At 50.1% G+C, this 24,417-nt stretch overlaps 13 protein-coding genes across 13 annotated transcripts; 6 read left to right on the forward strand and 7 right to left on the reverse strand.

Annotated features, from left to right (window-relative positions):
* Positions 1 to 589: 589 nt before the first annotated feature.
* On the forward strand, positions 590 to 1,573 carry MGYG_05539 (cell division control protein 42; the record flags this gene model as incomplete). Its single annotated transcript, XM_003172905.1, has 6 exons — positions 590 to 622; positions 696 to 728; positions 836 to 894; positions 953 to 1,133; positions 1,222 to 1,454; positions 1,516 to 1,573. The coding sequence occupies 6 exons, from the start codon at positions 590 to 592 to the stop codon at positions 1,571 to 1,573; spliced, it is 597 nt and encodes a 198-aa protein (XP_003172953.1).
* Positions 1,574 to 2,733: 1,160 nt separating this feature from the next.
* MGYG_05540 (RNA binding protein) lies at positions 2,734 to 3,986 on the reverse strand (the record flags this gene model as incomplete). Its single annotated transcript, XM_003172906.1, has 3 exons — positions 2,734 to 2,941; positions 3,008 to 3,233; positions 3,314 to 3,986. The coding sequence occupies 3 exons, from the start codon at positions 3,984 to 3,986 to the stop codon at positions 2,734 to 2,736; spliced, it is 1,107 nt and encodes a 368-aa protein (XP_003172954.1).
* Positions 3,987 to 4,655: 669 nt separating this feature from the next.
* Positions 4,656 to 5,722, reverse strand: MGYG_05541 (hypothetical protein; the record flags this gene model as incomplete). The annotated part of the gene is made up of 5 exons (XM_003172907.1): positions 4,656 to 4,840; positions 4,900 to 4,952; positions 5,010 to 5,108; positions 5,163 to 5,343; positions 5,404 to 5,722. 5 exons carry the CDS (start codon positions 5,720 to 5,722, stop codon positions 4,656 to 4,658), a joined length of 837 nt encoding a protein of 278 aa, XP_003172955.1.
* Positions 5,723 to 5,997: 275 nt separating this feature from the next.
* On the forward strand, positions 5,998 to 7,569 carry MGYG_05542 (hypothetical protein; the record flags this gene model as incomplete). The annotated part of the gene is made up of 4 exons (XM_003172908.1): positions 5,998 to 6,087; positions 6,145 to 6,424; positions 6,489 to 6,933; positions 6,996 to 7,569. 4 exons carry the CDS (start codon positions 5,998 to 6,000, stop codon positions 7,567 to 7,569), a joined length of 1,389 nt encoding a protein of 462 aa, XP_003172956.1.
* Positions 7,570 to 7,771: 202 nt separating this feature from the next.
* Positions 7,772 to 9,068, reverse strand: MGYG_05543 (surfeit locus protein 1; the record flags this gene model as incomplete). Its single annotated transcript, XM_003172909.1, has 4 exons — positions 7,772 to 7,871; positions 7,936 to 8,041; positions 8,161 to 8,673; positions 8,792 to 9,068. 4 exons carry the CDS (start codon positions 9,066 to 9,068, stop codon positions 7,772 to 7,774), a joined length of 996 nt encoding a protein of 331 aa, XP_003172957.1.
* A 437-nt stretch (positions 9,069 to 9,505) lies between these two features.
* Positions 9,506 to 11,247, forward strand: MGYG_05544 (UBX domain-containing protein; the record flags this gene model as incomplete). Its single annotated transcript, XM_003172910.1, has 5 exons — positions 9,506 to 9,584; positions 9,670 to 9,722; positions 9,792 to 9,910; positions 9,991 to 11,146; positions 11,209 to 11,247. The coding sequence occupies 5 exons, from the start codon at positions 9,506 to 9,508 to the stop codon at positions 11,245 to 11,247; spliced, it is 1,446 nt and encodes a 481-aa protein (XP_003172958.1).
* Positions 11,248 to 11,543: 296 nt separating this feature from the next.
* On the reverse strand, positions 11,544 to 12,189 carry MGYG_05545 (CHCH domain-containing protein; the record flags this gene model as incomplete). The annotated part of the gene is made up of 3 exons (XM_003172911.1): positions 11,544 to 11,576; positions 11,634 to 11,886; positions 11,987 to 12,189. 3 exons carry the CDS (start codon positions 12,187 to 12,189, stop codon positions 11,544 to 11,546), a joined length of 489 nt encoding a protein of 162 aa, XP_003172959.1.
* A 543-nt stretch (positions 12,190 to 12,732) lies between these two features.
* Positions 12,733 to 13,692, reverse strand: MGYG_05546 (exosome-associated family protein; the record flags this gene model as incomplete). The annotated part of the gene is made up of 3 exons (XM_003172912.1): positions 12,733 to 13,239; positions 13,289 to 13,455; positions 13,506 to 13,692. The coding sequence occupies 3 exons, from the start codon at positions 13,690 to 13,692 to the stop codon at positions 12,733 to 12,735; spliced, it is 861 nt and encodes a 286-aa protein (XP_003172960.1).
* Positions 13,693 to 14,199: 507 nt separating this feature from the next.
* Positions 14,200 to 15,381, forward strand: MGYG_05547 (2-dehydropantoate 2-reductase; the record flags this gene model as incomplete). Its single annotated transcript, XM_003172913.1, has 1 exon — positions 14,200 to 15,381. The coding sequence occupies one exon, from the start codon at positions 14,200 to 14,202 to the stop codon at positions 15,379 to 15,381; it is 1,182 nt and encodes a 393-aa protein (XP_003172961.1).
* A 210-nt stretch (positions 15,382 to 15,591) lies between these two features.
* Positions 15,592 to 16,485, forward strand: MGYG_05548 (ubiquinone biosynthesis protein COQ4; the record flags this gene model as incomplete). The annotated part of the gene is made up of 2 exons (XM_003172914.1): positions 15,592 to 15,763; positions 15,836 to 16,485. 2 exons carry the CDS (start codon positions 15,592 to 15,594, stop codon positions 16,483 to 16,485), a joined length of 822 nt encoding a protein of 273 aa, XP_003172962.1.
* A 55-nt stretch (positions 16,486 to 16,540) lies between these two features.
* MGYG_05549 (hypothetical protein) lies at positions 16,541 to 17,039 on the reverse strand (the record flags this gene model as incomplete). Its single annotated transcript, XM_003172915.1, has 3 exons — positions 16,541 to 16,820; positions 16,897 to 16,964; positions 17,016 to 17,039. The coding sequence occupies 3 exons, from the start codon at positions 17,037 to 17,039 to the stop codon at positions 16,541 to 16,543; spliced, it is 372 nt and encodes a 123-aa protein (XP_003172963.1).
* A 1,401-nt stretch (positions 17,040 to 18,440) lies between these two features.
* Positions 18,441 to 20,955, forward strand: MGYG_05550 (hypothetical protein; the record flags this gene model as incomplete). The annotated part of the gene is made up of 3 exons (XM_003172916.1): positions 18,441 to 18,448; positions 18,553 to 19,012; positions 19,063 to 20,955. The coding sequence occupies 3 exons, from the start codon at positions 18,441 to 18,443 to the stop codon at positions 20,953 to 20,955; spliced, it is 2,361 nt and encodes a 786-aa protein (XP_003172964.1).
* An 894-nt stretch (positions 20,956 to 21,849) lies between these two features.
* Positions 21,850 to 23,948, reverse strand: MGYG_05551 (splicing factor 3 subunit 1; the record flags this gene model as incomplete). Its single annotated transcript, XM_003172917.1, has 3 exons — positions 21,850 to 23,660; positions 23,732 to 23,785; positions 23,843 to 23,948. 3 exons carry the CDS (start codon positions 23,946 to 23,948, stop codon positions 21,850 to 21,852), a joined length of 1,971 nt encoding a protein of 656 aa, XP_003172965.1.
* Positions 23,949 to 24,417: the final 469 nt, after the last annotated feature.

A 24,417-nucleotide genomic window follows, 5' to 3' on the forward strand; every position in this document is an offset into this window, starting at 1 on the left:
ACGAAGCAGACGAAGCAGACAGAGCAGAGCAGAGACAGAGCCTGTCGTCGACGTAGCCGCCGTCTATACCACCGTCAATTGCTTCCTGAGGCCTCTGCCCGCTGCGGGACATCCTCATCCCCATCCCTATCCTCGTCCGTCACCGCAACAACGACGAAGCTCTCCCACGCCCGCATAAAAAAGAAACACCACCCCCAGCTAATCTCCTCGAGTAATAATAATAACGGTCGACTCGTCTGTCTCTCGTGGCTGGAACGAAAGAAGCAGCAGCAGAAGCAGCAGAAGTGAACTAGTCCCTGCTAACGCGCCACCAAAGCTGGTTTTTTGATATCTCGAAGAAGCCAAAAGACGAACCTCCTGGACTCTCTCATCTCCTTCATCTACTCTTACACCCATCAGCTTGTTTGCCTGGACTCAAAGCAAGAAAAGGTCTTTTCACTTACCTTTGTCTCTCCTTCTTCCCTTGCTTCTCCCTGACTGACTCTCTGCTTAAATAGCTGCTCTTCACCTCTTCATCCGCTTGTTCCTCTTCACCCACCGCGTCTTCTCACAGATCAACAACAAGACCTGCAGCTCAGCATAACAGAAGATGGCTTCTGGTCCAGCTACTCAGTCGCTGAAAGTTGGTCTCTCTTTATATCTTTGTCTTTATATCTATGTGTTGAAAAGAAGAAGCGTTGCTAACTGTTTTGCAGTGCGTCGTTACTGGTGACGGAGCCGTGGGCAAGGTGCGTCTCTCTCTTATTATTCTATGCAACTTCCTCCTCCACTTCTTCTTCTGCTACTGCTACTTCTACTTCTACAGCTTCATCTTCTTCATGCTAACATCTTCTAGACATGTCTGCTCATCTCCTACACTACCAATGCGTTCCCGGGAGAGTACATCCCCACCGTGTATGTCCAAGACCACCGCGTACCAGCACCAGCACCTTTACTCACACTGCTTCTACAGGTTCGACAACTACTCGGCCAGCGTCATGGTGGACGGGAAGCCCATCAGTCTCGGGCTCTGGGATACCGCCGGTCAGGAAGACTACGACAGACTGCGTCCGCTTTCCTACCCGCAGACCGACGTGTTCCTGATATGCTTCTCCATCGTCAGCCCGCCGTCTTTCGACAACGTCAAGGCAAAGGTACACCCCCTTTTTTTTTCGCGCGTGAGCCGGTGATAGACACTACGATAAGCAAGAGACGACTTATTAATAATATGGCGTGTTGCAGTGGTATCCTGAGATCGAACATCACGCGCCAAACGTACCCATCATCCTCGTTGGCACCAAGCTCGACCTCAGAGAGGACAGGGCCACCGCAGACGCTCTCCGGGCCAAGAAGATGGAGCCAGTCTCCTACGAACAGGCTCTCGCAGTCGCAAAGGAGATCAAGGCCCAGAAGTACCTCGAGTGCTCCGCTCTCACCCAGCGCAACCTCAAGAGCGTCTTTGACGAAGCTATCCGGTTGGTCTTGTCCCAGTTACTCTCTACTACAACTACAGTATTAACAAGCTTGTTTCTACAGGGCCGTATTGAACCCCCGTCCCACTCAGAAACCAAAGAGAAAGTGCCAGATACTCTAGATGCGATGTCGAGACGCAACTCTCCAGATGACTACACGTTCCAGCGATCAATCAACGACCTTGAAGAGCAGAAGATAACATAGATCTCCTTTCCTCTACCACCTCCCAACCCGCCCGCAGCCTACAGCTCACAGCCACAGGCCTGACGACTACCACTATCAACCACCGCACAAACACACCCGATCCCCGACAGATGCGAAACCTGCAATAACCTTCTCAAGCCCTGTTCTTTCTACACTGTTTGTTTCCGCTTTTACCGATTTTAATGACGAGCGTTTCTCATGTTTTCCCACCACCTTCCTGCATTTGGGACGGAGCAACTGCTCGTACTGCAAGGTTATCTCTTCATCTTCTTCCATCTTTCTCCTTTTTCTCTTTCTCTTTCAACTTTCTTCACACTTCACGAAGTAAATAAATATCCATCCATTCCAGATACCACGAATCCAAATCTCCCTTCACCCCCCCTATCTGTTTACTTATGATGACACCCCCTTAACTATCATCCTCGTCGGTGGAGAATATCTGTTACACCTTTTAACTCCATACATCTGTCTCCCGAGCTCGACATCCCTGCTCAAACTTCAGCTTCTCTCTCCCGGCTTTTAGTCCTCTGTCATGTTAATTGTGCCCTGGTTTCAATTCTATCTTATCTCTTCTTCCTCTTCTTCATCTTCTCTCCCCCCGGATCGGATCTTAATACCCTTTCCTTGTCTCTCTTCACCACCAAAGCTTCAGCCTGTTTCTAGTGCTCCTACATAATCAACTTCTTACCTGTTTTACGTATGCGCCTCTCTTTGCTTCTTCCTCGTTTTTCTTTTCTTTTTAACGTTTCCCTGGGCTGGACGGAAAGTGGCTGTGGTGTCACTCACGGCCTGTTCAGTCTCTCTTCCATGCTCCAGGCACAGGTAACACGCCGCGTACGCAAGTACAATCTCGAGCCTGTTGCAACTTAGCATTCATAATCTATAGAAAACGATGCTATACGCTTTGACACGACTGAAGGAATGCAGCTATTCTCTCTCTCTCTCTCTCTCTTGTTTTTCCAAAAGCCAGCACTTTATCAATATAATAATACACGCCCTCTAAACGCCAGTCCCAGTCCAAAAACATAATCCAACGCTTTTTCTCTTGAAGGAAATCAATTATGTTTGCGTATATAATTATACCGGGACCCACGCCCTTCGGCTAGGATGGATATGCGACTGATCGTCAGCCGCCGATGCACTGGCTCCATTATTGGTCGTGGCAGACGCCGTCTTGGCTCGTTTGGCCTCCTGCGCATCTCGGGCTCGCTCCTCGTTCAGCTTCTGGTTCTTCTCGAGGATCTTCATCTTCCTCGCTTCAGACTTCGAGCCTCCTCCCCCGGCGCTGCAAAGAGTCAGTCAAAATACTACAAAGGATAGGTCTGCGGGTAGCGATAGGGCAGGGACTCACGTTAGTTCGACCTTGATCTTACGGGCTGGTTTGTTCCCGTCTTCAAACATGGTGCCGTGGTATTGCTTTAGACAGGTCTTCATGCGGTCGAAGCCGGAGAATTCAATAAAGGCGAATCCCCTGCCTTTCTTCCCGCCTCTCTCCAGCGGCACGCGGACGGAGCTTGGCTGCAGCTTTTCAAAGTGTTTCGTCACGGACTCTTGCGTCGCGGTGTACGGTAGGTTGCCTGTAGATGAGACGTTAGTTACTGCCATCATCATATAATCTTCAAACTAGAAGATAGCATTGAAAAGACAGTAAACATACTTATGAAGACGATGAATCTCTGGCTCTTCTGGGCTTCGTCCATCTCGACGTCTCCAACGGCGCCGTCAGTAGTAGTCTCTTCTGCGCCGTTCTCAGCGGGTGTCTCTGTCTCGGCTGCGGCAGCTCGTGTTGATTCTTCAGCCTCTGCGCCATTGCCATTGACACCGTTCTCCTCTTTCTCTTCCTCCTTCTGCTTCTTTTCCTTCTTCTCTTTCTTCTTCTCTTTCTTTGCTTTCTTCTCCTTCTTATCAGTCTTTTCCTCTTCCTCTTCCTCGCTCTTCGCTTTCTTCTCCTTTTTGGCCTTCTTATCCTTGTCCTCTCTCTTCACTTTCTTGCTCTTCTCTGCCTTCTCAACTCCGTTCGTCTGCCCGTCCACCTCCATCTTGTCCTCGTCCGCAGAACCGTCCACGTCATTAGCATTCACCGTCTCCTCCGCTTCTTCTTCAGCTTTTCGTTTCTTTTCCTTCTTTTCCTTCTTCTCTTTCTTTTCCTTCTTCTCTTCCTTCTCCTCCTTCTTGTCCTTCTTCTCCTTCTTCTCTTTCTTCTCCTTTTTCTCCTTCTTCACTTTCTCCTTATCGCCACTCTTCACCTTCTTAGATGACTTCGAAATATCAACCACAGCTTCATCGTGCTCGTCGGCAGCAGCTTCGTCGCGTTTTCGCTTATCGCCCATGATCGCAGCTATATTTTGACTTCCGTTCGGCGCGGGGTATAATGATTCCAGCCAACAATTAGATCGCCAGTCCTTAAGGATTGTGTTCAATTGACAAAATGCTTCTTCACACTCGCTTGTTCTCCAAAATAAATGGCATCAACACACCTGAATCTTTTGCTTCTTCGTCTTTTCTTGTTCTTTAAAATAAAAAATAAAAAACTTCTTGTGGGTCCAAAATTCTGCCGGCCGAGGAAGTAAAGGCGGTGAGAAGGATTAAGGTTAGAACCTTGTTTGCTGAGTAAGAGAATGTATCATGTCATCTTCGAGATTTATTCAAAGGTCTCCTACATAGAGTAAGGAAGGCATTTAAAAACGGTTTTTGAAGGTTATTGGATGGTATATAGCTTTAAATGATCTATATACCCGCAAGGCGGAGGCCTATGTTTTTTGTAGAGATAATGGGTGAATGTAATAGAATAAATATAGATTCCAGAGGTAGTTTTTAGCTTCTTTAGAAAACTCATTTGATAGACGCCTCGCTAGGTATGGTAAAGCATGCTCTCTATCTTGTGTACAGAAGAAAAGAATAATAAGCTCTGGAAATAGGCTATAAATATTCTTGTATGCCCTATTCAAGGGCCTTGCATCGTAATGGCATTGAACGGTAGAAATTCCTAGCCAAGGGTATCAAAATACAATAATTTGCACCTTATCACTTTTCTTTGACTGATATCGGTCTCTAAGCTCGGCTCGATTTAAAAGCTCCATAAGAGGGAAATGGAGCTCCTTCATATCAAATATGCCGCGCTTCTTTTGGTCAACATAGGAGCCATCAACAACAATACGCTTCAACGAATCAAGCTTTAGTGATCCTATACTCGCTTTGTTAGTTATATATCCAACTTTGGTCCGACGAGGTGATACATCTTACCCGAGTTCACAAGATCATTCAGCCTGACCGGCGTTCCGATACCTATACCTATCCTATCCGCAAGTTAGCAAACAAAGCAGTCTAATAATCAAAGATCTCAATTGGCATACCTTGTCTTCTCCACTGTTTCCTGAGCTTCTTTCAGTTTAATATGTTTAGCAAAGAGCTTGGCAACAGCGCAGTCCTGGTTTTGAAATTGCCGTAGCGCCCTTGAAAGCTGTTAGTATCATATGCTTCGCTCGAAACGTCCTTCATCCACCCACCTTGTTATCTCTGCCGCTCTGAGGCCTGCTAGAGTGACAACCAGTGTATGTGGAGATCCGTGAACTTCAGAAGCCTTGGAAAGAGATGCGCCTTTCTCTGGACTGAACGCTTTCAGGAAGGATGGCATGTTATCGAGCTCCCGAGACGATTCCCAGGATGAGGTATCGAGAAATGCATGTTCTATGAAAAAGTTAGCTATGGTACATTGAGATAAACTGATTTAAAAAGACTCTAACATACCTGGGATATAGAAATCGTCCAATTCCACAGCGGTCAAGTTCTTGTTATGCCTCTTCACTCGCTGCACGAAGTAATCTCCAAGGAGCTTCCCGTCCATCTTTCCAATGGACTCGTCAATCCCTCCATCCTTACCCATAACCTTATTCGCATCGTAGTCGTTCCCGCCTTTCGCACCTTTTGACCGTTTCTTCTTCTTTTTCTTGCTGGGCTGTTGTCCGCCAGCTGTCTTGGATGTGTTCTCTGCACCATCTTCCTCCTCAACCCGCTTTCGCTTATTCGACCCAACCTGCGCATCTTGCGAAGTTACTGACGACACCATTATGGAATATCTCTCTGTGTCTGCTCCCAATTGTGGTATTTTACCTTCCTCTTTTTCTTTTCTTCTTTCCATCAAAACTCGCTTTTGCGATAAGAAAAAAAGTTGCGGCTCTTATCGTGCTTAGTCAACTTGTTATCGCAACTTTCCGCGTCGCGACTTTGGAGAATCGAAAAGCCTGAAGAAACAAAGTCAACAACTTGTCGACTTTGGTCTATCCTGGAGCATCTGCGGGCTGCTGGAGCTCAGTGGCACACAGGACGATAAGGTTGCCCAATATGTCGGCATCAAATGATCGTGGTAATGGACAGACGCCGCGAAACTCGGCGGGACCAAGCTCCAGTCCAGCCAAAACACCTTACAATGCGGTAGGATGGGTCTTTTAACTGTGTATATTACAACTTCGATCTAACATTGCAACATAGCTATTTAAACTATCGAGACTAGCTGGCGCTCCTTCAACCCCGGCTCAACAGAATGCTGCCTATTTTAACTCGAACCGACCATCGGTATCCCGGACTGGCCGGCGGAATTCAGGAATAACGCCGTCCAGAGCAAGGGGAGGTGACCGTATACCAGTAACACCTCATGCGATCCGAGCATTCCAGAGGCGCGCAGCTACATATACTCCGGGTCGAGATAGACGGAAGAGCCAGCGCTTTAAGCGGGAGACGCCAATGGATATATTAAAGAACTTGGGGAAAGGTCAGTCGTCGACGTCGCTATTTCTAGAATGAATGTCTGTTAAAGCTGACCTCCTATGATACAGTCCTCGCACCAGTATCTAAGACGGTATCTTCTTCTCCACCAGCTGAGCCGGAGGAAGAGTCAGAGTCATCAGTAGACGAGATCGATGAGCTGGACAAGGAGCCTCCTATTCCTCCCCCTCGTCTTTCATTGCCGCTCAATGAAATGACTGTGGTTCAGGATGACGAAGATAACAGCCCGGAGATGCCACCGCCCAGATTGTCACTTCTCCCCGAGGACGAGGACGTTACGCGAGGATCTATTGAACTGCCTAGAAGAGAGAGGTCAGCGCGCGATCTAGCTAGGCTGTCAAGGGTAAGCTTTGCTAGTAACCGGTTCAGCGACCACTTCGGAGACACAACGAACATTGAAGACCCCGGAGATGGGCTAGACTTTCGTGTTGGGCAAGAAGATGACTTCGATGAGGATCTGGATAATACGACCGGACAGCCAATGTTGGATGCTGGGTGAGTGTTTGAATTATATTCTAATTATACAGGTACCGCAGGGTTCTAATGTTACAATATAGGGGTGAAACCGAGGATCTGGGCCGTTTTAACCTCGATTTTGCCTTTCCAACTCCAGAGGCGCCTCACACTATGCCAATTGAGAACGAGAATGAACAAGACACATTCGAGTTAGATGCAGTGCCGCCAGAATTCGGGGGTCCAGATAGTCCATCGTCAGGCAGTGATTTCGGGGCCGGCGGATTTGAGCCGGCCATGGATGATATGCTGTCCAACAGAGGAACACCGGGACCCAGGGGGGACGAAGAGCAGCAGCAGGAGGAGGAGGAGGAGGAGGAAGAAGAGGTGAACATGGATCAGGAAGACCAGCCTGAACCACCACAGAAGAAGCAAAAGTTGTCCAAACATGGGATTCCGGTGCCAAGCCTGCCTTCGGGAGTCGTAAAGAAGCTGGCGATGCGGTTTGCTAGGTCTGGCAATAGGAAAACAAGGATCACCAAGGACACCATGGCTGCGATCCAGCAGGCAACCGATTGGTTCTTTGAGCAGGCAAGCGGGGATCTGTCGACTTACTCCAAACACTCTGGCCGTAAAACAATCGACGAAACGGATGTCATCGCTCTCATGAGAAGGTAAGTTGTGCCATCAAAGACATGCATAAAACCAAAAAGCTAACGCACGGAATGAAAGACAGCGACATGTCGGCAGGAATGCATCGGTGTTTGCTCTCGCTCAAAAGCATCTTCCCAAGGAGCTTCTGCAGGACATCCGTCTCCCCAAAGGCTGAGTGACCTGGATCTAGATGTGTCCCCGATGAGACTGAGATTGGTAGCTGGAATTACCAGCTCTTGTTCTGACGGACTCGTCGAACTGCTTCGTTTGGTCGCTTCTTGATAACCATCCCCAGCATGACAGCAGTGGCTAGGGAGAGCCCGTACCTAGATTTAAGTGGGTTAGCTCAAACTCCCGCGCATGTCCGGGGATGTCTTAATCTCAACGTACCAGGTGAAGATGTACTGGGCATGGTTATTGCGGAGGTTCACTTCTGCAGCACGCCCAATTGGTATACCCTTGTCCTCCCTTGTGTACATGGACAAGAGGTCCTGCACTGTTGACTTGTCAGCCAGAAGTGTCACACGGGACCAAGACTTGCAGCCAGGGTCGCGAATTGCGGATTGCAGATTGCGGCATATCGGTTACAGGTTACGAGGAAGACTCAGGACTTACCCATCGTTTCTTCTATCCAGACAGGCTGGCTTCCCGTCAACTCAGCCATCTGCTTGACGTCCGGGAAGTAGAACTTGCCCTCCTCAGGCTTGTTATCGGGAGTGAACATGTTCTTCTTCCACGGTGACCGCAGCAGCCCTTCGACCACGACCTCTTCCTGTGGCAGCCCTTCCCGCCGCTCCGACTGTCGCTCTAGCGACTTTGCAATCCAACCGCGATTGACAAGGATTGTGCTTTCACCCTCCCCTCTTTCCAGTGGCGTGACAACGAGATAACCATCCTTTCCTTCATGCATGCGGGGCCCAATCAGCATTTCTTTGTCGTGTCGTAAACGGCCTTTTGCATAAACCCGTCGATATTCAAAGTCTTCTACCGAGTCAGGGTCGACGACTGGAGGGAGAGGCAGCGGCGGCTTGATGAGACGGTCTTCGTACTTTGCTATGAGGTTTGACTTCCACTCGAGGCGTTGGACCTGCCACGTCCCGAGGACGAATGCTGTGACCGGTATAATAGCTAGATAAGGTGTGTATGTTAGCTATACATCCCACAACTACAACCACGTAACCACATAACCATTGCAACCAGAGCAAAAAAGAAAAGAAAACGAAGTAGTCTTGGATATGCTGCGTACCTAGTAGGATCAACCCGTAGCCATGCTTCCCTCCTGTCCGGACCAGCTTTGCAGGGTTGTCCACGATCGATGTCCAATTGGGGTCTTCGGCCGGCGTATGAGCTCGTCGAAGCTGAGTCCTCGCGCATTGCAATTGCAGCCCATGTATCCGACCTGTGCCTGTGCCAGTACCAGTAACCGTGCCAGTACCCGTACCTATACCCGTAGACCGAAGAACCGTCCTGCTGCCCATCGACGAGAGCGCAAACCGCCGTAGACCCAACGCTGCTGCTGCCATTTTGTCCCTGAAGCTCGCGGTTTGGCTGGTAGCCTATGACATCCGGGGGGGCGAGAAAGAAAAGAGACTCCAACTCCAGCAGGCCCGTAGTCAACTGTCGCCGTCTCTGACTCGAATGATATCTTCCAGCTTGTCTCTCTCTCTCTCTCTCTCTCTCTCTCTCTCTCTCTCTCGGGGCCAAAGAAAAGAAACCAAAAACTGCGTCGGATTCTTCGGATTTTATTTCATTTTTATTTTTATTTTTATTGTTTTTCTCTGATTGGTCCGTGCACTTTCTAGTTACGTTTCTTCGTATTTAATCGAGACTCGACGAAGCAGAAGAAGAGAAGAAAAGAAGACGATAAAGACGAGGGATAAGAAGGAGACGAAGAAGAGGAAGAGGAGACAGAGAGACCCGGCTTGTTACTAGGAAAGCGTTGAGAGACATCTACACCACCATGTTCTACCAAGGAGACCTGCAGAGCGGGATCAACGAGGCGGTTCGCGAGGTCAAGCAGGTTGTTTGCTTCATCACAGGTCCGTATTCTAGCCAGCCCAGCCCAGCTCTCTAGATCTTCATCTCCACTGGCCTTGCTGACGCCACGGATTGACTGTGTTCTAGACAACGGAGAGCTCAGTGGCGTGTGGGAGCACAACTATCTCAGAGACGAGAGGGTACGTTCGGCGGTTTAACTAGTTATTCGTGCTGCCAGGCGGACAGCGAGCTAACGTGAGCTACACTAGATCGCTCGGTTGATAACGTCGAATGCGGTGGCGTTGCGGCTGATCGAGGGCTCGCAGGAGGCAGAGTTCCTCTCGACCTTCTGTCCCGTGAATGAGTCGCCTACCCTTATCGTTATAAAGTGAGTGCAGTAGCCCGTCGACGGTGTTGAAGCTAGAAGTGACCAAAGTGACCCTGTGGCGCTAATGGGATAACTGGTAGGAATGGCATCGTTCGAGAGTACATTGCGGCAAGGACGGAAGAGCATATGTTCAAGCGTCGGTTGATAGCCGCTCTAGAAGACAACAAACCGCCGAGGAGGATGCGGGAGGCCATGGCACAGGCACAGGCTCAAGCTCAAGCTCAGGCGCAGGCACAAGCACAGGGGCAAGCTCAAAGGACATCGAACCAGACAGGGAGCGGCACAGTGTCTCCAACAACGGTTCCTGCAGCCCCTGCAGCTTCTGGAACTCCCGTTACTACCCCTCCTCCTGCTCCTCCTGCTCCGTCTCCCCCTCTGGCCACGCCAGCAGCATCTAGCAGTGTTATAGATCCGCCCAGTGACAGTCAGAGCAACGACCAACAGAGAAGGGCGAGTATCCGAGACGGCAAACGGCCCGCTGAGCCCGATAACGAAAAGAAAGAACAAGCGGACTGGAAGGGCAAACAGAAGAGAAGACACCAGCAGGAACGAGAAGAACGGGAACGGGTTCTTGAACGAATTAGGCGGGACAATGAGGAACGAAAGGCAAAAGCAGAAAGGCAGAAGGCTGAAGCAGCAGAGAAACATGAATCTTTACACGCACCACCCCCTGTCGCACAAAAGTACCGTCTCCAGGTCCGTCTGTTCGATGGAAGCTCGATAAGAAACACCTTCTCTCCCAACCAGACTATAGGTGCCGATGTCCGGTCATGGCTGGACAAGGAACGCTCAGATGGAGATGCACCATATACCCTCAAGCATATATTAACTCCACTTGAGAATAAGTCAATCTCACTCTCAGAGGAAGACCAGTCTCTCCAGGAGCTAGGCGTTGGTCCAACGGCAACACTAGTCATGGTGCCGATAAAGACGTATACAGAGGCATATTCAGATACTGGTGGCTCGTTGCCATACCGAGTTATTTCTGGAGGGTACAACCTTGTTGCCGGTACCGTTAACGCTGTAGCTGGCGTGGTAGGGTCAGCTCTGGGAATTGGACAGAATCCAGCTGCTGTTGGGCGTAATGCGCAAACGCCAGCTGCAGCTACAGAAGAGACATCTGCTGCTGCTGCTAGTAGACAATCTCCCAAGCCGTCGTCTACACGCAACCGGGTCCGAACTCTACACGATGCCAACTCGGGGAAAAATGATCACCAATTTTATAACGGCAATCAGGTAAGTCTAGACCATCGAACATATCTTTTAGTCATTTAGTCAAAATGCTAATTTATGCATAGTTGAACTTTGAGCCTCGGAAAAAGGATGATGATAATTAATGACTCTCTATCTTGCATGTTGCATGTTGTGTTGCATAATATTTATGTCTGTCAAGCTAATTCTACCATTTAATTACGATTCGCATACTTCCAGTAGGGGATATTGTTATATAACAAATGTATTTCGCTATGGATTCTATAACAAAAGCCAAAGGATAAGAGATGTCATAGACTATGCTGATGCATGGTTAGATTCTATAGTATTACAAAGACATGAGATCGTTCTGGTCTGGAGCTGGGAGACAGGACGCGAACAGAACATAGGTAAGAAGATGGATTTACATCCCCGCATCACCCTAGTAAGGCTTAGCAGCCTGCTGGCAAGCTTTCTATAAAAAAGTTAGTCATGTATATATATATGCGAGTGTATATATTTGGCAACGTACCAGCTGGTCCATGTACCATCCGCAGATGGAAAGGTCACCCCGGTTGTCATCCATGCACTTCCTGAAAGATCGAGCATCGGCGGCACAGGGAGCATCCTCGGCCCATCCGCTGGTGGAGTTGCTCTGGTACATTGAGCTGTCCATGGGTTGAGCAGCAACGGCCTGCTGGGTCTCGGCTGGGGCAGCACTGGAAGAGCCACCTGTGAAGAAGCTTCCGACAGCATGGCCGATGGAGGAACCGATAGCAACACCACTATATATCACCCGTCAGTTCCATGTCGTTGATTATCGGCACCTGTCCGTCTGGATTGATATGTATATATCTTCTTCCAGATCGGGGAAATACTACTTACCCGGCGGTGGCAGCCATCTGGCCAAACAAGCTGGATCCGCCGCTGGACTGAGCAGCGGGAGCCTGCTGGGTTTGAGGAGGAGCAGCGGCGGTAGAAGATGGTCTCTGCTGCTGCATCTGAGGAGCAGCTGGTCTGGCTGGGGCAGCAGTAGGTCTGGTAGGGGCGCTGCGAGCGGGAGCAGCGGAACGACGTTGGCGGGCCATTGTGAGTGTGTGAAGAGGCGGTTAATCTGGCGATTCGAAAGGGTTATTCGTGGTATATGCGGGCTGATAAATGAGTTTGCTAGAGGTCGACGTTGTTGACTGGCGAAGTTGAAGATGAAGATGAAGAAAAATATGGGGATCGCATTTGGAGACGGAGATAAGTCGGGCCGGATGGGATATGAAATGCTTAACTCCGATTGGTCGAAAGCTGCGGAAAGCGCTTGCCAGTCGATCTCGCATGAGGAAGTTAGAAGTAGATAGAAGAGAGTAGAAGTAGCAGAGTAGGAGTCATAATAGTGGTCTATAGAGAATTGGTAATAGTAATAGTAATAGGAATACCCTGTAGTTGATATCTAGATAGAGCTTGGTGGCCGGAACTCGTCTCTGTTTGTTGACGATAGATGATAGCTCAGGATGATATCTAGATCCAATGCTATGCTGGACGATAGCTAGGGCATCGGAATGTACTGTATGAGTAACAGTAGCCGGCCCACCGGAGGGCGTGTGATGAGAGTATGCATAAGGGTACGCACATCCACTCGTTCAGCCGTTATTTGAAGGTTGAGCAGCTCCAGTTTTCTTGAACTTCTTATTTTTCTTCTTATGCCTCCTCTTTGGGGCAATTTTTCCGTCCTTTCCGTGCATGGCCCTTTTCTCGGCCTTGCTTAGCTTTTTCTCGTTCTTTTGCAAGCTCTCCACGGTCGGCAGCTTGATAAACGCCTCTTCTTTCTTATCACCGGCCTGCTCATTAGCTTCGGAATCTTCTTCTTCCACTTCTCCTTCTTCTCCTTCTTCCTCGTCTTCCTCCTCTTGTTCGTCATCGTCATCATCATCTTCAGGGTCTATTATTTTAGTCTTCTTTGACTCCGGTGTCGACACTGCCGTACTGTCACGTTCAGACGAGTCGGGTTCTTCAGCAGACCGTTTCTGCGGTACTGTTCCAGATACCTTCGCCTTCATCTTAGCCATTTGTGCAGCCCGTAGCTGTGCCATCGCTTTCTCCTTTGCTTCTCTCTCGGCGCGCTCGAGGTCAAACTTGTCGTTTCCGGCCTGTACCTGTTAGACATTGCAGCGCATAGATACGAACGGGCAAACTTACAAGACCGTGCTTGATAAACCTCCCCGCAGCCTGTTTATCCAGTGTCATTGTTCTTTTCTCTGGAGGGGCCTCTAGGGTCTTAATCTTGTCATGATACTGCCTCACTCGCTTCAGTTCCCTGAACACGGGATGTTCTTTTGCATCTACATCGTTCAGTCTCAGATATGCTAGAAGAGGTCAGCGATCAGTTAACTTCATGTATTAAGAGGGTGCGTACAGAATATCAAAGACTCAATGGAGTATGTGAGCAGAATATGGAGCTTTGCCTTGTCCAGCAAAGGCAGCTTCTGCGCCGTCGCGGTTAGTCCCCGCTCCAGAAGCGGCCCTAGAGCGTCTTCTAGATCATCAATGTCATCTTCCAGCTGCTCCAACAGCGGTGTCAAATCTGTAGCCTCCGTAGCCATGGTCTGCTGCGATATCTCTTGTATGCTTGAAACCGTCAACTTCTTGTCTTTCTCTTGTTTCTTTTCAAAATTAATCAAAATTGATGATTACATAATAATTTACTAGTAAACTCTATAAGGAAACTTAATTTATGTGATATCAACTTCGCGACTTCAACTTTTTTCTCTACAAGCTTGAGGATTATTGAATCAATTGATATCAAACTGCAGTTGAGCTGGATCTCGCTGATTATACTTTTTTTTAGCAGAGCCCATCGATTTATCCAATATTTTTCTGCATATACGGAAGTGTGAAGACATAATTAGCTACAAGGGCCTGGCCAGATGAATAGGACCTCCAAGAGGCTATGGGCGAGGCTCGGGAGTTTCTCACCTATTAATGAACCGCATCCATGCACATATACCCATACCCACACATGGAAGACCGGTTCAATACGCCTCTTCACTACTGAGTGGCCACTTCAGCACAACTCAAGCCGCAATACCATGCGCAAGCAAATACACATCATGGGCGTGGGCAATATAGGCTCGTTCGTTGCCCACTCGCTCGCTGCCCGGCCTATCTCCGAGAGAGCCCGGTTGACGCTTCTCTTCCACCACCCAGCTTTCTACAAAGATTGGAACCGCTACGGCCGGGTAGTCGCCGTGAAACGACACGGTATAGCCGAGCAGCGGTCAGGTTTCAGCATCAACGTCCTGCAGGACCAAGAATGGTACTACCCGTCTGAAATCGAGGGAGCGCCAAACGAGCTAGTCGAGGAAGAGTTTGCTTTACGTGAGGGAGATAGGTTGGATAGCGATGGCCATCCTATCCCCGCGAACGAGGAGTGGATTGAACATTTGATAGTGACGGTGAAGACGACGCAGATTGAAAAGGCAATGAAATCTGTACGGCATCGACTTACGCCGGAGTCGTCTGTGTTGTTCCTTACTAATGGTTTGGGTGTGCTGGAGGAGGTGAATGAGAAGATATGGCCTGATGAAAGCAAGAGGCCGAACTACCTCTTTGGAGTTACGAGCCATGGACTGTTTAAGTCGGGATTGTTTGAGACGACGCATGCAGGTGTGGGAACTACAAGTATAGGTGTTGTTCGCCAGTCTCCACGGGACGATACGGAGGAGGATGCTGCCGCTGATGCTACTTCTACTGCTCTGGCACCGTCGACAAATTACCTGCTTAACACGCTTACACAGACCCCCGAGTTGGCCTGCGTATCCACCAACGCAACTGACCTGTTACTACTGCAGCTCGAAAAGCTGGCAGTAAACTGTGTGATCAACCCGTTAACACTGCTTATGGACTGCAAGAATGGCGAACTGCTATACCACTACAACCTCACGCGCGCCCAACGGTTGCTGCTCATCGAAGTAAGCACTGTGATCTGTGCCCTGCCTGAGCTCCAGGGTGTGCCAGGCCTGCGGTCCCGGTTCTCACCCGAGCGACTACGGACACTTGCGGTTGGCGTGGCAGGACGGACAGCGGAGAACACCAGCTCTATGCTGCAGGACGCGAGGATGGGGAAAGAGAGTGAGATTGAGTATATGAATGGGTATATTGTTCGCAGGGGGGAGGAAGTAGGGGTGAGGTGTGCGTTGAACTATATGGTGGTGCAGCTTGTGCAGGCCAAGTCGAGGATCTCAGGGAGAAAGCGAGACGAGGAGGTTCCCTTTGACCTGTCGAAACTGTAGATTATCAATATCCATGTAATTTAATGTTTGGCCATCTTTTAATCTGTTCTTCCTATGTATGTATCTATGCCCTCCTCTATCTATATGCTTAGTCAGCAGTGGCATGATAGCTCGGTCAACTTTAAACTTCTCCAAAAGTCGCAGCTTGAAGAACAAGCAGAAGAGAAACAAAAGTAATAATAATGATAACAGTGATAAATAGATGAAAAGATGCCTCCACGGATAAAGATATCCAGTCAATTGCTTCGAGGCAGCAGGCAATTCTCGGTGCTAGGCCGACCAGCACCAAACTACCCGGGCCATGTCCCTCTGACGACAGTTGAGCGGTGCTCGATGGCCATCGGCTCAGCTATAGGCTCACTTCTCAACCCACGACGGCATGGTATATTACACTATATTTAGCAATATGGAAGGCTACAATATAAGGTCAATGCTAAAAAAAGGAGGAGAATAGATTTGATAGCTACGCTGGGCGAGACAACAGCAACACCGTACTTCATCTACCGACTACGAGACGCCATGCTCTCCGACCCAACCGGCCGACGCATCCTCCGCGACCGACCACGCATAACCTCACAGACACTCTCACTCCCCTACCTACGCTCCCTACCACCGAATAGCCTGGGATATACTTATGCAGCGTGGCTTGATCGCGAGGGCGTGACTCCCGACACCCGCAGCAGCGTACGGTACATCGACGACGAAGAATGCGCATACGTGATGCAGCGGTACCGAGAGTGTCATGACTTCTACCATGCCGTGACCGGGCTGCCTATCGTGGTGGAAGGCGAGCTTGCGCTAAAGGTGTTTGAGTTTATGAATACCGGACTGCCGATGACGGGGCTGAGTGCAGCTGCAGTGGTGAGGTTGAAGGGAGCAGAGAGGGAGAGATTCTGGGATATCCATCTTCCGTGGGCAGTGAGGAGTGGAGCAGCGAGTAAAGAGCTGATTTGTGTTTATTGGGAGAAGATGCTTGAGCGGGATGTGGCGGAGATACGGAGTGAGTTGGGGATAGAGGTGCCGCCGGATCTGAGGGAGATACGACGACAGCAGAGGAAGAGGGATAAGGAGAGGAAGGAGAAGGCAAAGCAGGCTGTACAATAGAATAAGCAATGAAGCAAAGGAAAGAAAAATAGAGAGAGAGAGAAAGAAGAATGTATTATAGGTCCAAGAGGTCGTCATCGTCGTCCCATCCTCCGCGGCGGTTGATGACTATCTTCTTCTCCTCCTTGTTCTCGGCGACTGCATTGAGTAGTTCCTTGAGCTGCTCCTCGGTGACCTTCTGGCGCAGCTGCCCGGACCTGGCGAGCATGATCAGCCTGTTCTCTATGTCTGTGGCGCGGGACTCCTTGACGAGTCTGATGCGTCCGAGTCTGTCTGCGGCTTCGGGGAGGAGGATCTGGTTGAGTATCGACTGGCGGGCCTCGGACTCCTTGCTTCTGCTCGAGTTAGTTATCTACCTAGGAGGATGTAACTATAGTATATATAGAGTGTAGGTAGGAGTGGGCGGGATACCGCTGGTCATCGTCACCGGAGGGGCCACCACCCTGCTGCTGGAGCTGTGCCAGGCGAGCTTTTCTGATCTAGAAGGGCCAGTCAGTATCAGGCAGACAATTAGCAGCAAGAGAACTCACCTCTTCGAGCTCTGCGTCTGCCATGGCTGTGTTGTGGGATGTGGTGTGCTGTCTTGTGTCTCTTGCAGGTGGGATGGCGGGGAAGTAGTAGAGGTCGAGGATGAAGCTATGAGAATCAAGAGTCGAGTCTTTTGGCCTTAGAAGTAAGAGTATGTAGTGAGTAGTGAGTAGTGAGTTGTAAGTCTCTTCTTCTTCTTTAAGTCTTCTTATTGTATGGTTAGTTTAATGCTTATCAAGCTGTCTCTCTCTATCCTAGGAAATATTTTGATATCAACAACTTTTGCCTTGAGAGCTTAATTGTGGATGTTTTAGTGACAGAGAGAGCTCTGCTTCTTCTACCAAACCATCCACCAACCATCAACTACTTATAGAGACAGAGAGAGTACAAGTACAAGACAGTTAGAAGACAACTCTTAATTTACTCTGTCTAACACAGGGTCTATCTATGCATGTGAGAGCTGCCAACTTCCAGGTCAAAGCAGAGAAGAAAGACTCAACTTGCTACAAAAACAGCCATCAACTCATGATAACAGGATGTCTAGACAGTAATATAGATATGCATAGTATCATTATATGTTACAAGGGTCGTAGAAGTAAAACAGCCATAAAGGAGTAAAGGTAGAAGCATATACATAGGTAGGCAGAGGGAAAGAGAAGTAGAAGCAGCACTTAGACTCTCTCTCTCTCTCTCTCTCCATGTCTAGTTATGTCTATGCCTGCCTCTTGTCTGCTTCTTCTACTCCTTCTATACAGCATCTTCTTGCCACTCTCTCCTCACTCTTATATACTATTACTATTACTATTACTATCTTTAATGTCATCATCATCATCACCATCGACTCTTCTTTGCCTCCACGTGACCTGTCAAAAACTGTCTTTCTCTTCCTTTTCTTTTCTTCTTCTTCTTCTAACAAACTCGCTCCCTTTTTCCTTCAGGTTCGTCCCGCGAGCAACCCAAGTCGCAAGAGACTCGAGCCAGCCAGCGCACAGCAAGGCCGACGACAAGACCGACGACGAGACCGAGGATATCAGCTGCTAATATTACCCAAGGACCCTGTTACTCCTTCAGAGACAGACAAGACGGTTTGCTAGGGAGTTAGACCGGCCGAGGAGGTGGATCGCCCCAGCCTTCGACCACACGTCAACTTTTCTCCGCCGGTGACGCTCTTCACTCCTACGCTTCTAACACTTCTAACGCCTTAACGACTCTACTCTACGCCTGCTTCTACTTCTACATTGCCTCGAGATACATAAGTGGCTGCTCTGTTGCTTGGTTGAGAGGCTGCGCGGACGCTTCTGCCGCCATGTTGTGTTGCTAGCTGCCCATCTCGATCCCTCTCGCTAGCGCCCACCAGCCAGCCAGCCCCTGCGTCTTGTCGACGACGATACGAGCCGCCAGTCCGCTCGCAGCCCAAGCAAGCCGCCATGGCAGAGTGCGTCTCAACCTCATTCCCCAGAGACTTCTCTCTCTCGTTCTCTTTTACTTTATTTTACTCTACTTCTACTTATTTCTATCGACTGACTGAGTGACCGACAGATTCATTGCGTACGGGCTGTACTCGGACCGGCCGTCGAAGCTCGTCTCGCGCGCAAAATCTTCAAATGCCCTCGCCGAGATGGCTGCCGCCGTTGCCCAGGGCCCTTCTGTCCGTCGCCCCAAGGACAGAGACCGAGACAGAGACAGAGACAGAGACAGGTCGGAGAACTCGCTGTCGACGCTGCGTGACCCTCGAGTAGCCAGCACATCGGACCTCTCTCGTACCAGATCGGCGTCGACGGCCTCACACCACCCGGACCTCAGCAACGAGGTAGCCAATCTCAGTGATAAGCTGATCCAGGCCATCAACCACCAGACCCTGCTCGATGACAGCCTCGCAGTCGCCCGTCAGGAGCTCGAGGAGGAGCGGAAGCGCCGGAGTACCGTTGAGAAGGAGAAGAAGGGGATTGAGACCGAGCTCGAGACTCTCACTGCTGCCTTGTTCGAGGAAGCCAATAAGGTATGCATTTAATATTATCTATATAATTCTAGTCATGCTGACTTCCGTAGATGGTAGCGGCGGCGAAGAAGGAGAGAGAAGCGGTGGAACGGAAGAACGAACAGCTACGAGCCCAGATCAAGGACACAGAGCTCCTGCTGGCCTCGCACCAGGAACAGCTGGCCGAGCTCAAGTCCGTCATCGAGCAGATGAACAGCAGACACGACGACCAAGACACAGCTACCACCGCGACCTCCATCAGCTCTCCCTCAGATCCCTTCCCTGACCAATCCACAACAAACGGTGGCAACAATGGCAACAACAGTAATATCAACCGTCTCTTCGAAGCCATGAACCTGTCTCCAGTAACGCCGGGCTCGGATGACATCCCTCCTGCTCCCCCAACAAGCTTCTCTCACCTGCTCAAACCCGTCTGTCGAACAGATATCCTCGCCTTCGAGGACTTCAACACTCTCCTGCAGCTCTCTCGCTCAAGGCCGCCCAGTCGTGTAGGCAGTGGCTCCTACAGCGGGCTCAACGTCATGAACCTGGCCAACCTGACCTCTTCCCGTCCAAAGTCGACCACCCACACTCCCACAAACTCCCAGGACAACCACAATAACAACAGCAACCACCATAGTAATAACCATGTCAATGCTGGTAGTCCAGCAGGAGCTAGTTCTTCGGTTGCCTCTTCTCCCTCCCCGTCTCACGGCGGCATCTCTTCCTCCCCTCGAGAAAACATCACCTCCTCCATGCAGCTCAAGGAAACCCGCTTCTACAAACGCATCCTCGCCGAAGACATCGAACCCACTCTCCGTCTCGACATGGCTCCCGGCATATCATGGCTCACCCGCCGCTCCGTTATGAGTAGTCTCGTCGAAGGCGAACTCATCATCGAACCTATCCCGTCCACCACAGCCACCAACTCCGCTACAGACATGCCCTCTCCTCCCTCAACCCCTTCAAGCATGTCCAGTACTTCTACCCCTTGTGCTCTCTGCGGCGATAGACGGTTATCAGTGAACCCTCGCACCCACCGATTTCGTACCTCGAGCTCGGACTCGGCTCCAAAACATGCTCTCTGCTTACTATGCCTGGAGAAGATGCGTGCCTGCTGTGAGTTCGTGGGTTACCTGAGATTGGTTGTTGATGGCCATGTTCGCACCAGTGGAGAAGGGGATGCTGAAGTTAAGGAGCGTGAGAGAGAAGCCTGGGAGGAGACCGTGCGATTGAGAGAGAGGATCTTCTGGGCCAGAATCGGTGGTGGTGTTATTCCCGCTTTTCTTGCCGGTAGGAAACCGGAGGACGAGAACAATAACGAAAAGGTCGGGCAGCTTGATGATGGAACAGTCATCATCAAGGACATCACCGTTAATACTTCTCCGGTCGAAACTAGAGCAATAACTGTATCAACACCGACAAAGGCAGAGGCAGAGAAGGAGAAGGAGGAACACTTGCCGTCTAGTCCCACTCCAACGCCCACTCCGGTACCTGCAGCAGCAGAACCCGCTGCAGAACAGGCCCCAACGGCACCAACAGATGCTCCGTCCACCTCTACCCTGTCACCATCAACCACGGCAGCACCAGCACCGCCAACAAGCTCACGCGGCATCTCTCTCTCTCCATCTCGGTACAGATCTCGCTCTCCATCTCCTTCACCAGCTCCATCTTCAATCACATCACCCACAAACACGCCCACGCCTCCAAAGGTCCTACGTCGTCTCAAATCTGTACCACCAGCAGCTCCAACTCCTGCATCCTCATCAACCGTGACTTCACCAGATACTCCCAAATTCCCCAAAGTCATGTCCGTCTCTCTCCGCGCAAGCCTGACTGCCGCCAACAACGGCACCAACGCCCCGTCTACGCCCACATCTACATCCACATCTACACCCGGCCCGGCACCAGGAGAAGGCAAGCTGAAGGTGAAGATTCCCGCTGCTTTCTTGCATGATAAATAAATAAACTACCACACCACACCACACTCCATCACATCACATCACACCGCGTTACGACCAGTCCAGTTTCCAACATGCATACGTACAGCGTTTTCTTAGACAAAAGAAAAGCAAACAAGACGAATTCTTTTCCAAAATAGGCTGTGGATGGCCAGATACTTACCCTCCATTCGTTTCAAATTGATGATACCCCTTACATATCTACAACACCGCTACCAAACAAACACCCACCATCCCATCCCTTCCAATTCAATTCAATTCTCATTCTATTTGCCCCCTTTTTGACCTTACTTCTTATTCTTAATCATTCGCTCATACTCGGGTTCGTTCTTAGTCCCGAGTTTGACCCTCGCTCACTACAGCATTATTTCCTTTCTTCTGTCTTCTCATACTTTGTTATTGCATCCGCCACCACCATACCACATCCAGCGGCTTCCCTTACTTACTTTTACTTCTACTTCTCTTTTCTTCACTTCTCTTCACCCTGTGATTCTTCCTACTTCTTCTCTTGTTCATTTTACCTTTCAATTCGGGAGAGTGTACGTTATTAGTAGTTGCCTTTTCATACATATTCATACATAGAGGGTCCAGTCGGTTTGGTCGTTTGGATGGTCGGTCGGTTGGTCGGGCAGGTTTAATTGATTTATTGATGGATGGATGGATTTAATTGGGCCTTTTATACCTCGAAGCCGAAGCCGAAGCCGAAGCCGGAGTTCAAGTTGAAGATGTTAATTCGCTTAGGTAGAAAGTGAGAAGAATGAATGATTGAGCCGAGGTATTAATTGATTGCTTTCCCTTTCCAATTTATCCCATTGACCGTACCGTACCGTACCGGTAGAGGTAGTTAGCTAGTTAAGTTAGATAATACATGTAGTTGGTTGTTTGTTTTATACGATATCACTGCTTCATCTTCTCGTGAATCTTCCTTATTTGCTCGTTAATATTCACCGGTGGTGTATCTGGTTTCTCCTCGGGTGTCTGCGATTGAACAGGCGGTGGCTTCTGTATAGGTGGCTGAGGCAGTTCGCGCATCGTGGGCGGCTTGCTGCTTGGTCTAGGGATGCCCACGCCCGGTGGTCCTACCCCTGGAGCTAGAGGCATGGTTCCTGGTGCTCCGGGAGGCATTCCCGGTACCGTACCTGGTGCATGGGTATGGGTATGGGCATGAGAGTGAGCGTGGGAGTGGGCGTGGGCGTGGGCACGGGCGTGTGCCTGAGGATGTGCAGGCAGGGCGTGTGGTTGTGAGTATGACTGCTGTTGGTGCTGCGGAACAGGTGCGCTCAATTTCACAGGCACTCCATTGGGGCCAACAGCTACTCTCTTCCGTCTAATTTCTTCGTCTTCAGCTTCGGCTTGGCCTGATGCCGCAGCGCCGCCGGACAGCACTGGGTCAAACACGTCGCTTCTCTGACTGGCTAGGCGTTTCAGGTTATTTGCTACGTCGGCGGTAGACAAATTTGTACTGGCAAACCGCGCCTCGGCTTTAGCGCGCTGTTCCTTCCAGCGTGGATCCTGTAGTTCAATGCGCATGTGCTGCTCCATCTCTGCAATGGGAATTTGCTGTCTGCAATTGGGACATATGGATGTAGGCTGGTTGGCGTTTGAGAGATGTTTGGCCTGCGCACGAGGAACGTAGTCTGATCGAATGCGCATGGGTGGTTGGCCGGGTAGAGGTGAAGGTGATGGAGCTGCGCGCATCCGGTCTCGAGCTGGAAGCTGATCTGGTATTGCTGCCGCGGACGGGGTGGGAGATGCGGTTGCTGGCATCGGGGCGGGAGAGAGAGAGGCGGAAGTGACTGCTGTTGAAGGGAAAGGCGACGGTGACTGTGCTGGTGGTTGTATAGGGCCGGTGGAGATAGGGCGTTGTGGTTGTAGGATGGGGAGAGAAGGTTGGTGTACTGTGTCTGTTGTTGCGTTGTAGTATGTCGTCGAGTCATCTTCCGTGGGCATGGCTTCTTCTATTCGTCTGTCATGAGGCTGCAGGGACATCATCGCCTTCTGCTCGAGTGACGCAGTCTGTAGGTCGTTCAGCGATGTTGGGGGTGGTAGCTCTGTCTGGTCGTCTGCCTCTGTGAACAGCACCGTCTCAACCACCACAAAGTCATGCCAGTCGATCTGCGCGTATGCCACCTTCTCTTCCTCCTCTTCTTCCTCCTTTTGCAGCTTCTGCATTTCCTGGTATTTCACCCATTCTGCTCGTTGCTTTGCGCGCCCAAGAACGTTGTATTTGTTCTTCACATTCTCCCGCAGGTCTGCCCGACGCTGTTCCTCCGTCACGGCACTCTCTCGGCCCTCAACCTGTAGCAATTCTCGGTACTGATCCACTAGCCTCGTGAAAAACTGATATAAACTGTGCTGCGGCCGAAGAAAGTCGAACTGGAAGTTTCTCGTCTCGCGCTGGGATAGAGATGTCATGAACGATTTCCCTCTCTTAGCCACAAATAATGCCGTCAGCTTGACTACCTCCAAATCCAGCGCGTTTATATTGGGCATCCGGGCTGAGAACTGGAACTCCGGCGGCGGCTTGGGGGCGTTTGTCTCCTCTTCCTTCTTGACTGGCGCGGCCTCTCCAGCGCGCCCGGCAGACACATCTGTCCCTCTGCCGGCCTTGATCTCGCTCAGTCTCCATGCGTAAAAGGGGGCGTAGGCATCATGCGGGTTTAGAAAGCAGAACTTGGTATTGTTCTTCTCTTTCTCCCTCACTCGGTCTATATCATATCAATCAGCATATCTCCATTCCCAGGTAGCCGTATATTTATGCCAGGATCAACCACTCTACCTTCGAAAACATGTCCGTTACGCGCAACGAAACCCGCGGTCTTCTCGACAATAACTATCTCACGGTCAGTATTCTATTATCTCCCTCGAGAACGGTTCATCTTCCGCCTACCTTTGATATCCTTTGGTGGCAAGATAACGCCCTCTGGCGGCTTGTTAACCTCGTCTGGCAGCTCTGACGGCGTACCAGCGGCTTCACTCACAGCTGACGGAGCCATCTCACTCTTCTACCTCGTCAAAAAGTCACCGTCTAGTCCTCCTGGTGACCGGCTTTGCTGGTCCAAATGCTGTCGGTTGTTCGTCTTCTCCATCGTCGCCGTCCAGCTTTTTTTCTTCAACTTGATAGCTTCGCCCAAAAGTCTCTGCTTACCTAATCGCCCCTTTTCTTCTTCCTTAACACCAGAAAAAAGAGAACACCATCCAACAACTGACGACTTTATCGTCTTCTTGCAACTTCAGCTGCTTCACGGACGAACTTCTCGCTGTCGTTTCTCGTCTCTCGAGGCGGCGTCGTCGGGCTCTTCTTCTTCTTCTCTTCGTCTTGACTGTGTCGACCTTTTTTCTTCTTCTTGACTCTCGCTTGGATTATCTACTTCTACTTCATTCAGCCTCCCTTGGCGTCTACTTATCGTCTCTTATAATCAATGTGGCCCGTTTAGCAACCTGTCTGACACTTCTCTCTATCAT

Source organism: Nannizzia gypsea, genomic scaffold, assembly GCF_000150975.2.
Source record: "Nannizzia gypsea CBS 118893 supercont1.4 genomic scaffold, whole genome shotgun sequence".
Lineage (NCBI taxonomy): Eukaryota > Fungi > Ascomycota > Eurotiomycetes > Onygenales > Arthrodermataceae > Nannizzia > Nannizzia gypsea.